The sequence below is a fragment of the Dreissena polymorpha genome, chromosome 12 (genome assembly GCF_020536995.1).
Source record: "Dreissena polymorpha isolate Duluth1 chromosome 12, UMN_Dpol_1.0, whole genome shotgun sequence".
Taxonomy (NCBI): domain Eukaryota; kingdom Metazoa; phylum Mollusca; class Bivalvia; order Myida; family Dreissenidae; genus Dreissena; species Dreissena polymorpha.
The window spans coordinates 19311802-19330068 of record NC_068366.1 but is presented as its reverse complement, the minus strand read 5'-3'; the positions used below and the strand labels follow the sequence as shown (position 1 = coordinate 19330068).

General features: G+C 35.0%; 1 protein-coding gene across 1 annotated transcript in view; it reads right to left on the bottom strand.

Annotated features, from left to right (window-relative positions):
* LOC127852418 (ensconsin-like) overlaps positions 1 to 18267 on the bottom strand; it is a 91329-nt gene that overhangs the window by 5343 nt on the left and 67719 nt on the right. The window contains exons 15-17 of the mRNA XM_052386373.1: positions 16845 to 16910; positions 14346 to 15040; positions 1554 to 1909 (exon numbers count right to left, since the gene is read on the bottom strand). Coding sequence (XP_052242333.1) covers positions 1554 to 1909; positions 14346 to 15040; positions 16845 to 16910 — 1117 coding nt within the window. The remainder of the gene's footprint in view (positions 1 to 1553; positions 1910 to 14345; positions 15041 to 16844; positions 16911 to 18267) is intronic.

The window sequence follows — 18267 nt, the reverse complement described above, 5'->3', positions numbered from 1 at the left end:
AAATCTCCCCAAAACAATGACTGTAAATCATTCTTATCAGCTGAGTTTATATGTAAACAGTGTGCTCATGCAATGGTTTGTAAATGAATTCTTGAGGGTATGATCAGTCAGTGCTGTATTAAATATTGAAATTGACCATGATTAAAGGTTCAAATACTTAAGAAATCGAAGAGAGACCACTGAAGATAATGATGAAAATACACAATACATGTAACATACTGACAATGTTAGCCTTTACAGGAAGATTGACTCACATGATCAGAAAAACATTATAAAATTGTCAAAATTATAGTGTCATGTAAAATTTGTATATGATTATAAAAACGCTTAATACTTTGAATATAAAACAAGGACTGCTTGTAAAACATGTATGCCCCCCATATGGGCTGTCAGTTGTAGTGGCAGCCATTGTGTGAATAAATTTTTTGTCACTGTGACCTTGACATTTGACCTAGTGACCTGAAAATCAATAGGGGTCATCTGCCAGTCATGATCAATGTACCTATGAAGTTTCATGATCCTAGGCCTAATAATTCTTTAGTTATCATCAGGAAACCATTTTACTGTTTCGAGTAACTGTGACCTTTACCTTTGACCTAGTGACCTGAAAATCAATAGGGGTCATCTGCCAGTCATGATCAATGTACCTATGAAGTTTCATGATCCTAGGCGTAAGCATTCTTGAGTTATCATCCCGAAACCATTTTACTGTTTCAAGTCACTGTGACCTTGACCTTTGACCTAGTGACCTGAAAATCAATATGGGTCATTTGCCAGTCATGATCAATGTACCTACGAAGTTTCATGATCCTAGGCGTAAGCATTCTTGAGTTATCATCCGGAAACCATTGTACTATTTCGAGTCAATGTGACCTTGACCTTTGACCTAGTGACCTGAAAATTAATAGGGGTCATCTGTCAGTCATGATCAATGTACCTATGAAGTTTCATGATCCTAGGCCTAAGCGTTCTTGAGTTATCATCCAGAATCCATTTTACTATTTCAAGTCACTGTGACCTTGACCTTTGACCTAGTGACCTGAAAATCGATAGGGGTCATCTGCCAGTCATGATCAATGTACCTATGAAGTTTCATGATCCTAGGCCTAAGCGTTCTTGAGTTATCATCTAGAAACCATCTGGTGGACGGACCGACAGACATGTGCAAAACAATTTACCCCCTCTTCTTCGAAGGGGGGCATAATAATGGTTATCCATGAGAATATAGTGACATATAAAATAATGGTTATCCATGAAAATTTAGTGACATGGATCAATGATTCAGTGAAATGATTAACTGATAGCGCCATTATAAATTTTGAGCAGATTTGCAGTCCCATTTGGTTGTTTTCTTGACTTTAAAAAGTGTTTCCCTCTTTTCAGCATTTAAAAACATATATGCATTGTACATGGTTGAGAATAACAATTGAGAAATTCGGAAACTTAAGATTGTAATGAAATCATCAACTGGTTATCCAAGTAACTATATGCCTATAACTTATGGAATGCACTCAAGCTGAAATAAATCGACTTCAACTTTACTAAGCCTATACCTGGGACGTCTTGTCTTGCTGCATTATCATCGAAAGCAATGATGGGTCTCACTAGCGGCACATGTGAGCCCGAATCCTCCTCCTGGTCAAAGTGGCCGTTGTCAAGGACACCAAAATGGTCCACGTGGTAACTATGGCCACTATGATCACCACTGTGGTTCAATAGGTTCTCACTGCGTGGCCCCGTCCCAGACTTCAGGGGCTTGCTGGGAAGGCGGGAGAGGTCGATGACCTCTTCGAAGAGGGTGGAGTCAGAAGGGGGCGGGGTCAGCCGGGATTCCTCTTCAAGCGTCTCGTCCACAGAGGACTCTGAATGGCTTGGACTGTCTGGGGAGTCAACAGTCCGCACACTTATACTGAAATGACGATACACAATGCATGAATACATTAGAGCCTTTCTTTAGGAAAATAAAGGCTTTATGCATTTGCGTTAACCCTTTGCATGCTGAGAAATTTTTCGTCTGCTAAAATGTCGTCTGCTGAATTTCTAAAATTAGCATTTACTTCATTTTTTTTCAAAGAATACTATCAGAATAGCCAACAGTTTGGATCCTGATGAGACGCCACGTTCTGTGGCGTCTCATTTGGATCCAAACTGTTTGCAAAGGCCTTCAAAATTCGGTTCCAGCACTGAAAGAGTTAAGGGAGGACACTTTCCACCTAAACTCAAATTTTCCTAAGAAGAATCTCATAAAAGCAGAAAGTTTTGTCCCTAATTAGCAAGTGCAGACAGCACAGGCTATTCTGGGACCACACTTAACACAGATGCTTTAAGTCCGGTTTTATAACCGTCCGTAAACCTTTTAGCACTCAGATATACTATCTGACGTGTTTGTTATCCCTAACAAATTAAAATTAAATTAAAGACCTTTCTAATTAATTTCAAGTTTTAAGGGCTTCATTTTAAACCCTAAGATACTGATGAGCAGCAAACAGCATCAAACCTGAACAGACTGCAAGTAACTCGCAGGCTGTTCTGATTTTATGCTGATTGCATACAGCCATTTTCACTTTGCTTCTGAGTTTGAAAGGGTTAAACATGTATACAAAATAACTAATATTCAAACTGGTATTGCACCATTCTGCTGAGCTTTTTATGCCATTCACAAATTCAGAATAATTAGAACAAACTTTTGAAAATGTTTGTAGGCTAATTTGCATGTTTATTATGAATAAGAGGTAAATGGCAATAGAACTTTTTGTACTTGTGGTACATGTAATAAATTTCAGTTGCAATTCTTTTTCTTCATAGTCTGTTAGAAAGAATCCACTGTGTGCAGCAAATAAAATAACAGACGTTTCAGAATTCGACACACTTCATACAAGTAAACTTAACTATTTTTTTTAACTGGATATATTTCACAATAAAACGTGTATAGAGCTTATGCCTGTATGTCAATTATATCCAAAATATCCAGTAACTGATAATAAACATAAGAGTAAACACGAAATGAACAGACACACACCTGGTTGCTTTGATGAAAATAAAATAAAACTGACAGCTCATGACAGCACAATATACAAAGGAAGTTAAGGCCTCATCATGAAATAATACAAGGTTACATCTTTTATGTGCAATAACTTTACTTAGACCACCAAGTGACCATGTTATCATATATTGAAGGTAAAGACATAGAAATCATGGCGAAGTATAATCTGCGGATCGATTGAACTATATTTCATACACAACTGTCTATCAAGCAGAAAAAATTCAATCAATAATAATTCAATTAGAAACGCTTAATGCATTCCAAATCATAAGTAATTAGTATGTAACCAATTCATGAATTCAATTATATTAAGGCTAAGTACATTAAGATTTCATGCACCAGCTTAAATTTTTAAAGGGTGGAATTTAAATATGTTTTACATCTAATAATATGTATTCATGTTTACATAACATATTAAAGGATATAATACCATCATTATCCTAATAAATTCACCCTAAGGCTGTACAAATAACATTAAGGCATGTTTTAATTCAACCACCATTATAAGTTAAATACATGCCAACATATCTAGGTGTATCTGGGATAACACATTTTGCCTAGACTTGATTTTGGTTTAATAAAAAATTCCTAATCATGAAAATTCCATAACAGTTGAAAGCGTAATCCCTGATGAACCTGTGCAAACTGACTAATCTGGGACGACACTTTACGCACTTGCATTAAGCCCGGTTTTTCGACAGCGTGGCTCATATTAAACACCCCACAAATATTTGTGGCTTTGTACCAAAATTAGGACACTGAGACAGATTTTGTTGGGACGCTTTCCAACCATGAACAAAATAACATGCTGGCCTCCATAAATGTACTAGCCCAAGTTAACATTCTTTTTCGGCGTAAGCTGAATAAGCCAACTTTTCACCCTGACTTGACCTTTGTAAGTGTCCAATAATACTCAAATAAAATTTCCCGCGGCTAGCTACGAATGAATGCACTTCATTTATTCCATTGGCTGATTTGAGTATAACACCAGAACATTGGAAACATATCCGCGTCTTTGTAACACTGTTTTACTGCATGAAACAATTTTATCTCTAATGAAAAGGCCCAATAGATAGAACAGTTTTACAATCAATTTTCGACATAAATACAGTTTGTGCGTTCACCTTTTATTTTCAGAGAATTACCAGCGCAAAAGCGTTTAACTAAAGGCTATGTTGTCATATTTAGTACTTACTTGCATTGCATTTCAACCCGCGAGATTTCGGGTCAATACGCGGTCATTTTGTGAAAGTCAGAGTTTATATACAGTTCATCACCGGAGTTCGCAAAAGGGGTTGCGATCATTGTGTCTTACTGACAATAACGTAGTGACTGTAATGCATTGCATTCCAATCCGCAAGGTATCAAGGTCAGTTTGCGGTCAGTTGCAGAAATCTTTATATAAACGCCGTCTCGTAAACTTTGTGCACTTGAAGTCTGTTTTGATCAGAAAGATACTAAATAAAGATATTCGGCGATATTATTGTGGTATGTCAATCATCGATTTTTAATATGGTTTCAAAATTTGCATGATAAGGACCAATTTTGAAAAAATTAATTAGAAATATTCATCCATTTAGACCAGTTTATTAAACATGACCACAATAATTCGCTATACTATAATTATGCAATTAAATAAGATTCGAGTATTGCCGGCTGACCTATATGCACTCGTTTATTTTCATGTTTCTTGTGTTTTTCTATTCTGTAAATATAGATATCTGAGTAATAATATCACATAAAGCAAAATAAGCCACGAAATCTGGCGCAACACCCCGTAATTGATTTGCTTATGATGTAGCCAACAACTGCGCAGAAAAAAGGCATCCGCTACTTTTTATCTCATAGAGATAACTTTTGATCGTTCATAAACATCGACCACAATCAACGCCGTATATCTTTTTTAAAGATATTTCTTGTTGATGATTGTGTACAACTTATTTGAATATTTAAGTCATCCCTGTAGGTCTCAACAGATGTTTCTACCTTACCGATGAGGACATCCATAAATTTCACAGCAAATTTAAAACACTTCTCAATTTTTTAACAGTTTCTACACCGGTTTGACATTTTGAAGGTTAAATTCAGATGGTGTACATTTTATGTAAGTACATTTGACACTTCATTTACATAGAAATCAAAACATTTAATTAATTTGTGAGTGATTAATTATTCCAAACCGCACTGCTTGTCAGGTTCACATTTCTACCCCTCCAGAAGGTTACAAACGATAAAGATAATTACCAATACAATAAAAGCTCAATAAACATCGATACTGCATAATAATGTGGAAATTCTCTTGGAGGAAAATTTACAATGAAATGTCTGCATAATTGATTTTCAATCTTAACAAACGTCAACACTGGTCAATATTAATGTCATTTTCATAATAAACTTAAGCTGAATTCTAGTTCACAAGTCATCAACAAGAGCAATTTAATTGCAGCAATCTGACTTTTATTAAATATTCATGTTCATATTCCCATTGTGTGACCATCTTTGTATTAAAAAGACTTTAATCTGCAATAGTTTTTAAATAGCCCTTTGGCGTTACACAAAGAACAAGACTATTGCCAAGCAATATGGTCCTCTACCGGTGAAACTCCACCATTTTCAGCAATATTTCTAGTCTATTTGTTGCCATAGCAACCAGAATTCTTGACATAGGAACAAAATGAAATGACATGCATAATCTCTATATTGCCATCTGTCCATGTTTTAAGTTTCATGAAAAAATATGAAGAACTTTTCAAGTTATCGCAGGATCCTTCATTTTCAGCAATATTTCTAGCCTATTTGTTGCCATAGCAACCAGAATTATTGACATAGGAACAAAATGAAATGATGTGCATAATCTCTATATTGCCATCTGTCCATGTTTTAAGTTTCATGAAAAAATATGAAGAACTTTTTAAGTTATTGCAGGATCCAGAAAAGTGTGACAGACTGACAGACTAACTGACTGACTGACTGACTGACTGACTGACTGACTGACTGACTGACTGACAGAGTGCAAACCATAAGTCCCCTTCGGTTTCACCGGTAGGGGACAATAAAGTAACTAATTCTTAAGTTAAACCTATTAAACTTGATAGCATTTCTCCTGCTCCCCTACTTAACAGGATAGCAGAGTTCAGGTTTCATCCCCACTCCCCCAGCTCTGCACACACACGTTTGCCTAATAATACCAAAAATTCTGCTGTAAAAGACTCCAACCACCTCATAAAACCTGTGACTTTTAAGGGAAGTCTATAACTGCATGCACATTAACTACATGTATCAAGAACAAATCCTTGCAGGCATCATGTCATGTCTCATGTTCTGATGATATTTAAATGCGAGACATAATAGGCTTACAGGCAAGACTTAGAAACATTACACAGTGGTAGTTAAGGCTTCAGAATGGACATTTTACCATGTGCAAGATAAACATTTTTTAAGTCTTATATTTTCAGCTTTTGTTGTTTGTAACGTATGTTGAGTTGTTAAGTTTCATACTGAACAATGTTCTTGCTGTCATAATACAAGGTATGTGAAACAATTAACAACTATTATCTGTCAAAGTCAAATATGATACCAACGGACCAGCAAAAAAAAAGTAATATATATAACAAACATCAATAGATTTAAGACATTAAATACAACTGCTTTAAAGAATTATTGAGCTTTAACAATCAGGGTTCTTCAGTAAAAAGAACCCATACAATATTAGACATCAGGCCACAAAAGGCCAGATAAATTTCAATTGATTTTAAATACCAATGGTTTAAAACGCTATTAAATATCCATTGAAAACACCTACTCATGTAATATGACATCACTCGATGTTATAATATTCTACAATAAAGCAAACTGATAATCCAATTAGTGTCTATTGTATGAAAACCTAACAGTTAGGATTAGTTCTGATCAATATGTTGTATACCGCAAGGTCAAGGGTCGGGGGAAAAAGAACACAGAAACAAACATCCATTTATTAAGCAGAAAATCCTATCTATCAGATTTCAAAAATTAAACCCCAGGAAAGATTCAATGTTTCAACAAGATAAAATGCAGATTGTTTTGTTGTTGTTGTTTTTGGAACAATTGCTTTTGAATATTTGAAAATAAATACATGGGCAAATTGGTAAAACGCAACACAATAGGGATAGCAATTTATAAGACCATAACAATTTGAAGTCTTTTGATATGTACATTATTACTCATATGAGACTGTGTAAAAAATCATTCTAAATTGTTAGTAATAACCCAATGATATCAATATCATCACATGATTTACTATAAAATTGGCAACTAATTTTATAATAAACCTAATTGTTTATGAATATGTTTAACTTAACTTTCTTTAATTTTAATTTTTTTATCAAACGCATATAACAAATAGTCATAAAAAACAAATTCAATATTCAATATAATTATCTTACCCCTAAAATGATAATTCTGATACTCTAATGATACCACTCTTATGCATGTGGAACTTGCAGTGTGATAATCTTTTATATTGAATATATTTTTTAAGTATGCTTTTGTAACGTCAGTGTTTCAAGTTCCCATTATACTTGATAACAGAGAATTACTGTTCCAATTGCCAACTTAGTGATATTAAATAAATCCATTTTCACTTAAGATAAATTTAACTAGATTTGAGATGTACTTACGAATAGTATTTATACTTGTATATCCTGACCATATCCTGATAAGACACAATAAATACCACATCTGAGACACAAGTTAAAGCTTATGGCGAAATGATTTGATTCACAACACTTGAAATGTTCAATAAACCACAAGAAAACTACACATTTTGAAAAGGTTACATTTCATGCAACATTAGGCACTTGGAATGAAATGGGATAATTTAATACCAGAAGTGGCTACATAAACATTTGACACTATGAAGGGCTATAGAGAATGGATGTTATGATGCTCTACAGGTCAGGTCATTAGATCATGAGGACCCCTTGGGCAAGGAATTTTTAGCCCTACTATATCTAGAAGCCCAACTATATCTAGGTTTAGACTTTTCATGTTCAGATTTTGTGCAGAAACATCCTTAACCCTTTGCATGCTGGGAAATTTGTCGTCTGCTAAAATGTCGTCTGCTGAATTTCTAAAATTAGCATTTTCTTCGAATTTGTTCAAAGAATACTATCAGAAAAGCAAACAGTTTGGATCCTGATGAGACGCCACGTTCATCTGGATCCAAACTGTTTGCAAATGCCTTCCAAATTCGGTTTCAGCACTGAAAGAGTTAAACACATTTAACATTGTTACCATATCAACCGAAATCAAACATTCTGTTGGGAAAAAAATCTGAAATAACATGCATATTCTCAATGCAGACCTCTATTAATAATAATATATTACTGAGCGTATCCCATCAAGCTAAACATGTTATGTTCTGTTTGAGTTATTGCAGGTTTCTGAATTTTAGGACAGTTTTACATTAATTTCCGGACCACAGCAAACACAATTTTTTTCTGGTGAAAAAACTGCATATTCTTGATATGGCCATCCATCATAAAGAGAGAACATAACCCCCCCCCCCCCCCCCCCTTAATATTTCCTTAAGGAACTACACTTGAATTCAACATGTTCCAAATAATGTACACTATTCTGGTGACTAATAACACCTTGCCATTTATACAGTGTACTTTGTAAGCTTTGACAATTTTTCACAATTATCATTTTAAACATACAACACAGAACACTTACAGCAGCCAGTTAGCAACATCTTAACACCTGTTGCAATTAAAAAGCCAAAATGTCACATTAATAATGCAGCCTGAATTGTATCTGTGGCATTTAAAATTTGAAGTAGTTAAAACATTTATACCTCGAACAATTTGTATTAGATTAAAATAAGTATACTTAAATATACCTGATTGTTCACACAACTACATACACTCCACTATCAGCTTGAGGGTGTAACCACTTTAAAGTTTAAGTAAACCCACTCCAAAACTGTTTGAAATAACAACCCAGCTCAGTTGTTATTGAATAACGAACTTATGCATAACTTTCAAACCATCCCATATTAAAGGTATGATCTTGTTCAATATTGAAAATATTCGCACAGATAACTCAAAGCCCTTCACTAAATCACATTCCTCTTCTATCTATATACATCTGTACACAACAACTCGAGTCTCCAAATCTAGGGCGGTCTATCGTATATCTTTTGCCTATCGTATATCTCACTATACACTACCTACACTGCACCATCATACAAACGATATAATTGCTGTATGCAAACACAATACACACTAGCCCTTGCCACTTAACTCTCTTAAATTCACTTAGCGCAGACCAGAAAATAACCAAAATAAACAAAACCATATCTGAAGTTTTATATTGGTTGTTTGTATTTCACACTAACCGCAGACTAGAAATATTGACATGATCAAAATCAATATCATTTTGAGATTACTGAATGCAGTCTATATATTGAGTGCGAGTCTATATAATGAAGTTATTTGCAATATTTTCCAATAGCATTGCGAATAGGTGAGAAAAAGTTTCACTGCAACACCGCCCAGTTAAATCAATTGTTTTGCAACTGCTACAAATGGTTTAAATCAAAAGAAAAATACACAGGAAAGAGTCCAATGATTTTAAGTTGTTAATATATCATGTTTCTTAAAGCAAATAAGAGTAAAATTGTCTAAAGTTGTAAGTATATCGTGTTTCTTTTACCCAATACTTACACCGTTTTCTTGAAAAAGTAACAAGTGTGAACTACCCGGTACATGATATACCATAAAAGTAAAACATAAACTACAAAATTGATTGAATAATACTATTTTCTACATGCTTCATTTCCCTGTAAGTTGTGAACCCCTGGTAAACAAAACCTCTTTAAGAGATATTGACAATGATCACAATAGACAGGTATTTAGGCTAATAATGTTACAAGTATTCATGTCATTGTTTACTTATCAAATAGATTTAGCAGATTATTAAGCCAGAGTTTACCATCATTGTTGTTTTTTCACAGTTTAGGAAAGGGGCCTTAGGAATGGAAACAAGAGCCGTCATAGAACAGCGCACTCGACTATTCGAGTGCTTGACAGTATAATGTATGGGGGGTCATCATGGAGAGGGGGGTATAATGTGGGTGTGTGTTCATTTAATAGATGATATTTAAAAAAAAAAATTATTTTATTTTTTTTGGGGGGGGGGGGGGTGGGGGGATTCTTGGGTGGGGCGTGGGGGATGGTTTGGGTGGAGTCCATTGTGGTATGTCAGGTAAGTGTTGTTTTGTAAAAGTATGAACTTAACCGGACGCCGAGGCAGACGCCGACGCCAAGGTGATGACAATAGCTCTTTTTTTTTTTTTTAAATAAATGAGCTAATAAAATGCAAGTCCTGATTAATTGGGCACTGTATGAGTAACTTGCTCAAAGAAAGTAACTATATGAGAATACATCCAATTAAGTACTTTTCTTCTTTTGTAAATAATGTTTTCAGACTGCCTTATAATTTTGTTGTTAACAATGACATGATTCATTTTCATATGAAAAACAAGCAATAATACTTTAATTCCTGTTTACAGATAAATTTGTACCAAAAATTGTGACAAAGTCCATGAAAAAGTTTCCTTATCAGGGTAAAAACAGCTCAAATTCCAATCTGATTGCATTTCCAATATGTAACAGTGTGTCTAAAGAAAAACCAGTATTTTTCTCAATATTCAATGAAACCAGTATTGTTTGCAGCCTGATGGTCTAAATATTCAATGAATATAATTATTTTAGGTGCCGTAGCCAGCTTTACTAGCTTACTCTACAACAAGATCTGGGCAAATGCTCAAAAATGATGATATTGGTTGTGCTGCTGATGATGAGGAGGATGAGGGGGGATACTAGTGTTGAGGAAGGAGTGAGGGAGGAAGTGAGAGAGGGAGGGGGGAAAAGTAGGGGGAGGAGGAGGAGGGGGAGGATAGTGTTATGGTAGTAGATAAACAACATAGTCTAAGACAAGACTACAAGCGTAATTAAGTACATCAGATGGCTAATGCTTATTGATTCAACATTATTACTCTGCAATACTTCGCACAATCAAAATGCTTCTCCTACTTCATAGCTAAATTAGGAAATAGGTTGTCTTATGTGAGTCACACAGTACTTATGTTGCTATATTATTTACAAAACAAGAGCTGTCTCCATAGGATGACATATGCCCCCGAAAAACGCTTTGATGGAAGTTATGAGCATTTTGTCGAAACCTAAACCCAGATTTCCAAACCTAAACGTGGGCCCAAAGTTCAAGGTCAAGGTTAAAGTGGTCAAAATGTGTGTGCGTATCGAAAGGCCTTGTCCATTAACACATGCATACCAAATATGACGGTAACATATGAAGCGACAAAGAAGCTATGAGCATTTTTCGAAACCTAAACGCAACGTGTGACGGACAGTGCGATCACTATTATATGCCCTCCTTCGGGGGCATAAAAATAACATCTCTGTCAAATAACATTAATAGCAAACGCAATGAGTGTCTGATGAAATATCTGCATACATGTATTACCCATATGCCCCACTATCCACATACCAGGTTTTAACCCTTTCCCACTCAGAAGCAAAGTGAAAATGGCTATGTGCAAACAACATAAAACCAGATCAGCCTGCAAGTAACTCACAGTCTGTTCATGTTTTATGCTGTTTGCTGCTCATCAGTATCTTAGCAGTGGAAAGGAAGCCTTTAAAACTTGAATCTAGTAAGAATGGTCTTTAATTAAATTTAACTTTCTTAAGGACTACACATGCGTAAAAATGCGCATCTAACTGGTAAACAAAAAGCTTCAGTACATAAGTTTTAGAGTCCAAAAGGGAGAAGTGGATCCAGATTTTTCTGACATTATTCACGAATTTCTTTTACATTAGAAAGCGCACTATTGTCAACAACAATAAATGTTTATAACCCATATGGCCCTTTATACAAATAACGAGTTTCATAAACCTCGATTAAGTAATTTTTTTATTTACCACAGGATTCAGATTTTTCAGTTAGTTTTCACTTATTTCTGTAACCTAAGCAACCAAAATTGTTGGTTCTATCCACAAACCCAAAATCATCAACACAGCTAAAATGGCTGCTAACATGACTGCACTGTTGCCATATAACGAAAATGGCCCCAAACTTTGGAGGCCTTTCTTTCAATGTCGCAAACCATTTTTAACTTAAAAATTTATTTAGAAACTAAAGTCTTCAAGAAAATGTGATTTCAAGAGTGTTCACAAGTTATTTCTTTAATTTAACTAGTGCCTAAGTCTTTGAACCCAAGTGACCCACTTTCAAACTGGGTCTTGATATAGTTCATACAAATGTTCTGACAAAGTTTTAGGCAGGTTGGGCTAAACCAATTACTTCTACTGAGTTTTCACTACCTTTTCCATTAAAATGACCTAGATTTTGTCCACACCTGACCAAGTTTCAACTTTTGATGAGATTGTATTGGGACAAATTTTCTAATAAAGATTGGGCAATACATGTGGCCTCTAAATTATTCATATTATAAATGTTGATGATGAACCAAGCCAGAAGATGGACAAAGGACAATAGGTGATAACAAAGGCTATCCATGAGCTCAGAAGAGCTGACACGGAGACAATGCTCATTTAGATTTAAAACTTAACCGAATTTCAATTAGATCAGGGACCATAAAAATGAACACTAAAATGTCAGGCTTTAAATGAAATACCACAAATATTCAAATATGTTTTTTAATCATTTAATGAGCACAAAAACACCCATTGTAAACTAAAGTTGATTTGCATAATTACCATATTACACTGAAGCTACTAGATTCCACTTATTCTACCATAAAACCTTATACACTTTGACAGTTATATATGCCTTTTACACGTTGAATTCATGACATTTTCAATCTCAAAACAAACCCTTTGACTTTTTTCATTAATATTTAAAATCTTAAATTGAACATATTAAGCTGTCTAGCAAAATAACTAAGATATTTAGTGCAAACATTTCAATAGCTCCTTTTCATTTCAAATATGTCAACAGTACCTAATAAATTAAAGAATATCTTGACGCAAACACCCTTTTAATTCAATGGCTGATTAAGACCTGATGCGAACATTTTATTGATCTATAGATCTTATATGGCAAGTTCTGTATATCTCTACTTTGTAATCAGACTTTCACTGAATGAAATTCACTTTTCACATGATATGTGATAAATAACACAACTGCAAAGTTGCATGCATGTTTGCATATGCTTAATTACATTATATGATTGTATGTCTGTAAGAAGTCAACAAGGGAATAATGGTCAAGTACTTAAGTGCAGCGCTTTAATTTTTTTTTAATAACTAAAGTAATTCACACAAAGAAAACGATCACTGATGGGTCAACACTTTTGGAAAATCACATATAAAATGCACAACTTTAGTTTTAACAGTACACTACTGAATATGAGATCACATAAAGTTTAATTATAACTGAGTCACGCTCTGTGAAAAAGGGTTTTAATGCATGTGTGTCTACACAGACTAATTAGGGAGGACAATTTCCGCCAAAACTGGATTATTGCTAAAAAGAGACTTTCTTTAAACCAAAAATATAATTACAGCGGAAAGTGTCATTTTTGATTTGCCTGTGCATACTGCACAGGCTAATCTGGGACGACACTTTATGCACATGCATACTGCACAGGCTAATCTGGGACAACACTTTATGCACATGCATACTGCACAGGCTAATCTGGGACGACACTTTATGCACATGCATACTGCACAGGCTAATCTGGGACGACACTTTATGCACATGCATACTGCATAGGCTAATCTGGGACGACACTTTATGCACATGCATTTAAACCCTTTTTCACAGAGCAAGGCCTAAATGATTTCACAAATAATTGTCATGGCGGTCTTAAACAAATAATGGAATTATAATTGATTTTTCTTTACATGCTGAGAGTTGACCTCAGATTGTTTGATATGATACAATGCACAGTGGCCTAGACTGCATCTTAATATTTTCAGCTTTACCATATTTGTTTATTCTGATATTTCTGCAATGTTTCTCTCACTTCTGACATGCCTTGTAATTGAAATCACTTAAGAAATCACTTAAAGGGAGGAAACCCCTGCTAAGTTTGTATTGTGTGGGTTATCTTAGAACATGAATGGACAAGTGAAATGTTCTAAGACTTTGGTAAACAATTTCTTCACATGTACAGCACAAATAGCATTTTCAGACAGGGATAGTAAACATGAGACCTTGCTACACCTTGATATGAAAACTAAGTACATTGTCAGCAATTCTCTACACTCACCTTGAATCTATAAATTCCTTAGAATCTGTGATCCCTCTCTGCTCTATATGGATATCCCCATTCTGTGAGGTGGTTATCCCGTTTGTGAATGACAGGCAGACAGCACTGTCTGCAGTGGAACCAATCAGCATCTGGGAATCCGTAATCCCGTCCGTGTTCGGTACACTGCCTACCATACTGTCACTCTGTATTCTGTTTTTGCCCTCTAGCGATGTAACACTGACTGGCACATTCTCATGGGCATCAAAATCCATCTTTGCAACAAAGTCGGTGTCTTCTTCTACACTGTCTATATTTTGTGAAGAGTCTACACCATTGGTCTGAGGCTCGAGAGTGTCTTTGTCTTTATCCGAGTCTTCTTTCTCGGACGATTCTTTCTCGGACAATCTTTCTGAGCTTTTCGACTCTGTTAAGTTTTCAGTACTTTTGTCCATTTCTTCTAAACGCGTACCCGACAACCTAGCCCCGATTTTTGTCTTACCCATAATGCTTTGCAGAAGTGGGGATTTGAATTTCGGTGTGCCAGAATCAACATTTTGAGATTTATCCGTCAACTTCTGAAGTAAAGGTGACTTGAATTTAGGGGCATCCTCGGTTTTCTCTTCTGTTCGTAAAAGTCCGTCGGGTTTTTCGTCTTTGTCGACCTCATCTGACTTTTCATCTTCAGATGACACCAGACTGGTTCTACTGGACGATCCCAGTTATAACACGGGTAGGAGACTCATTCTGAAAATGGAATAAATGCAGGCAAGTGTAAACCATTGAAAAACAAGGTTTCTAAGCACCTCAAAGACAATTATTGTGAATTCCTACAGTACATTGTACATCAGACAAATACTTTGACATGTACTGTAACATTCATATTGCATGAACATGCCTATAATTCGCTTATCTTAAATATTTAAATTGGTTGGATTGATATTCCTCGCAAATTTTTTTTTTTTCTGACAGACGGACAAAATGATGGACGGACAGATTGACGGACACCGCTTATGCTATATCCCTCCGCCTTTGGCAGGGAATAAAAAGCAGGTTAAAACAAGAGCTGTGTTTATAAAACACAATACGCCATTTCCAACCCAGGTTACATGTATGACCTTTGTTGATATTCAATTAAATGTTGAGGCCATGACGTGCCAATGAGTCTCAATGAATAAATGGATTTTTTCAGATTTTTTTAATATGTCAAGCAAAATAGAAAATATTTGTTCTTGTCTCCTCTAAATGTTTACTGATGAAGTGAAAACCTGCATGGCAATGTAACTTTGCGAAGTATGGTGTTTTGAAAATCATCGCAAATCAATGCATATTTATTCATGTGATACACAGAAACAATTTTGTGGCAAAAAACAAAGATATCTTTTTCGTAAAGCCATTGATAAATATAGCATGGGAATGGAATTGTTTATGGCTAACAGGAGATGATTAATTGATTAGGGTACTTCCCACCTTTAATCTGATTGTAAATAAATGAACACATTTAATATATCGGACAGGTTCTGCATTTTTTATTGCGATTGCCTGTATAAAGGACGTATGGTACAGAGGGACAATTGATATTAAAATGGAATGGACATTGCTAGTGTTCGACAGTTGACAGTTTGGTCAAACTGACAATTTGTAATTCAATTTCATTGACTCAATAAATATACATCCATGACATATAAATGCAATTAATCTTTCCTTAAATGTTTCACTTATTTAGACATGCGTGTTCTTCTTCTGAAATTCTTTCGCCCAGACAGTTTGTTGCCAACATAGTTATTTTATAATGTTCATAGTATTACATTGCAGCTTACTAGATTAGTTTAAACCTATTTATTTAAGCTTGATTACATCAAAAGGCCTCAGGCTTATAGAAATGCTCTTAACCCTTTACAGTGCTGGAACCAATTTTGAAGCCTTTGCAAACAGTTTGGATCCAGACGAGACGCCACAGAACGTGGCGTCTCATCTGGATCCAAACTGTTTGCTATTCTGATAGTATTCTTTGAAAAAAATCTAAGAAAATGCTGATTTTAGAAATTCAGCAGACGACATTTTAGCAGAAGACAAATTTCCCAGCATGCAAAGGGTTAAGTCCGTTTCCTGTTGTTGATTTCCTGATCTAGAGAACGCTCCATGAGTGGGGATCAAACCCATGACCTCTGAATCGCTAGGCGGACACCTTATTCATAATGCCACGGCAACTTAATTGATTAAGGTCTATTAATTTATTCTTAATGCCCTGTGATTTTCCAAGGATTGTATATGTTATGTGTAAACATGTTAATTTAGAGTATAATAAATAAATGCAACGGTTTATTACAATATGTAAGGAAAAGTAAACTTTGTTTGAGTGATGTTTGCTATTTCTGTCAGTTTTTGCAAGTTAATTATCAGAGACGCTGAAAATCTTTTTGAAGATGTTTCTTGTTTCAACTAACTTCTATTACATCATTAGATAAATGTGTCTTTTGTTAAGATCCTTAAATAAGAACATAAAATAACAGTGCGTACCCTTCCTTTCTCAGGGGTGGTGGTTGGTGTGTCTGTCTTCACTCTCTTCATGATCATCTCCAGCCTCTGCAATATACAGGATGGGGTGTTAGAACATATACAGGATGGGGTGTTAGAACAAACACGCATGAGCACGCATTCTGTGAAAACGGGATTCATGCATGTGCGTCAACTGTCGTCCACAGGCTTATCAGGGATAACACTTTCCACTTTTTTTTATCGAATCTTCCATTTGAGGCGAGTCTCCTCTTTCAGCTCAAACGTACACCAATAGTAATGTTGGAACGATCAAGGATAATAAAAGATACAAGGTGCTGCAAAAAAGGGTTATTGGTATACAAAGTGTAGAAGAGTTTCAAGCAATTAATATATATATATATTTTTTTAAATATACTCAAAATTTCATTACGCTTCTGTGATGAACAGTAATGGGAGGAAGCATGAGAGAAGTATTTTTTTATTATGTCACAGCATCATAGAGAATCGAACCAGCAACCTTAGTGTTTTGAAGCCAGTCCATTACTGCTAGAACATAGATCTGTATATTCACCACATTGTTATCATTTTCAAACTTTGTTGAAATATTAAACATCATCAAATGGAAAAAAAGTAACAGAGTCTATATATTAAGGCTTGATAATAAAGAATGGAAAACTTCCATAGACTATCACAGTGAAAACCTACATACAAATCTGTGATCATATGGAAGGTGTGTGCTTACTTTATAAGTATCAATAACAATCAAAAGCACACAGATTGCCCCCAAATAGGATCAATTTGCCTGTAAAGTTCAAGTTGACACATCTTTTAGTTTTTGAAGATATGCTAATTTAAGCTTGTTTACCAGTAATAAAAGCACGTACTTATGCCATTAACTGACAAATGACCAACTTATCAGTGGTAAAATGATACGTTTTTTATTGAAGTTTGTCATACTTGTTAATTTATTTGTTGGCTTACTTTCATATGTAACAACAATTGGATTTACTATTACTATGCTTTAGAAAAACAAATCCAAATTAATAATTAGATTGCTTAAACATTTTCCTTAGGCTTAAGCAATAAATGTGCTCTATGCAATACATAATAAACAACAATAAAAACTGAAAAAACAAATATAAGGATCAATGTATTTTTAAAAGAATTCAGAGAAGATAACTGACAAAATTTAACAAAACCTGAGCCTCGCTTTGGGAAAACAGGGCTTAATCCCAGATTAGCCTGTGCAGTCCTACAGGCGAATCAGAGATGACACTATTCAAATTACAAAAACTTCCATTAAACCGAAAATACCAAAAAAACTGACAAGTGTTATCTGTGATAAGCCTGTGTGGACAGCACAGGCTAATCAATGGATAACATGTTACGCACAAGCATTATGCCTCGTTTACCCAGAGAGAGGCTCATATGTATTAAACAACCG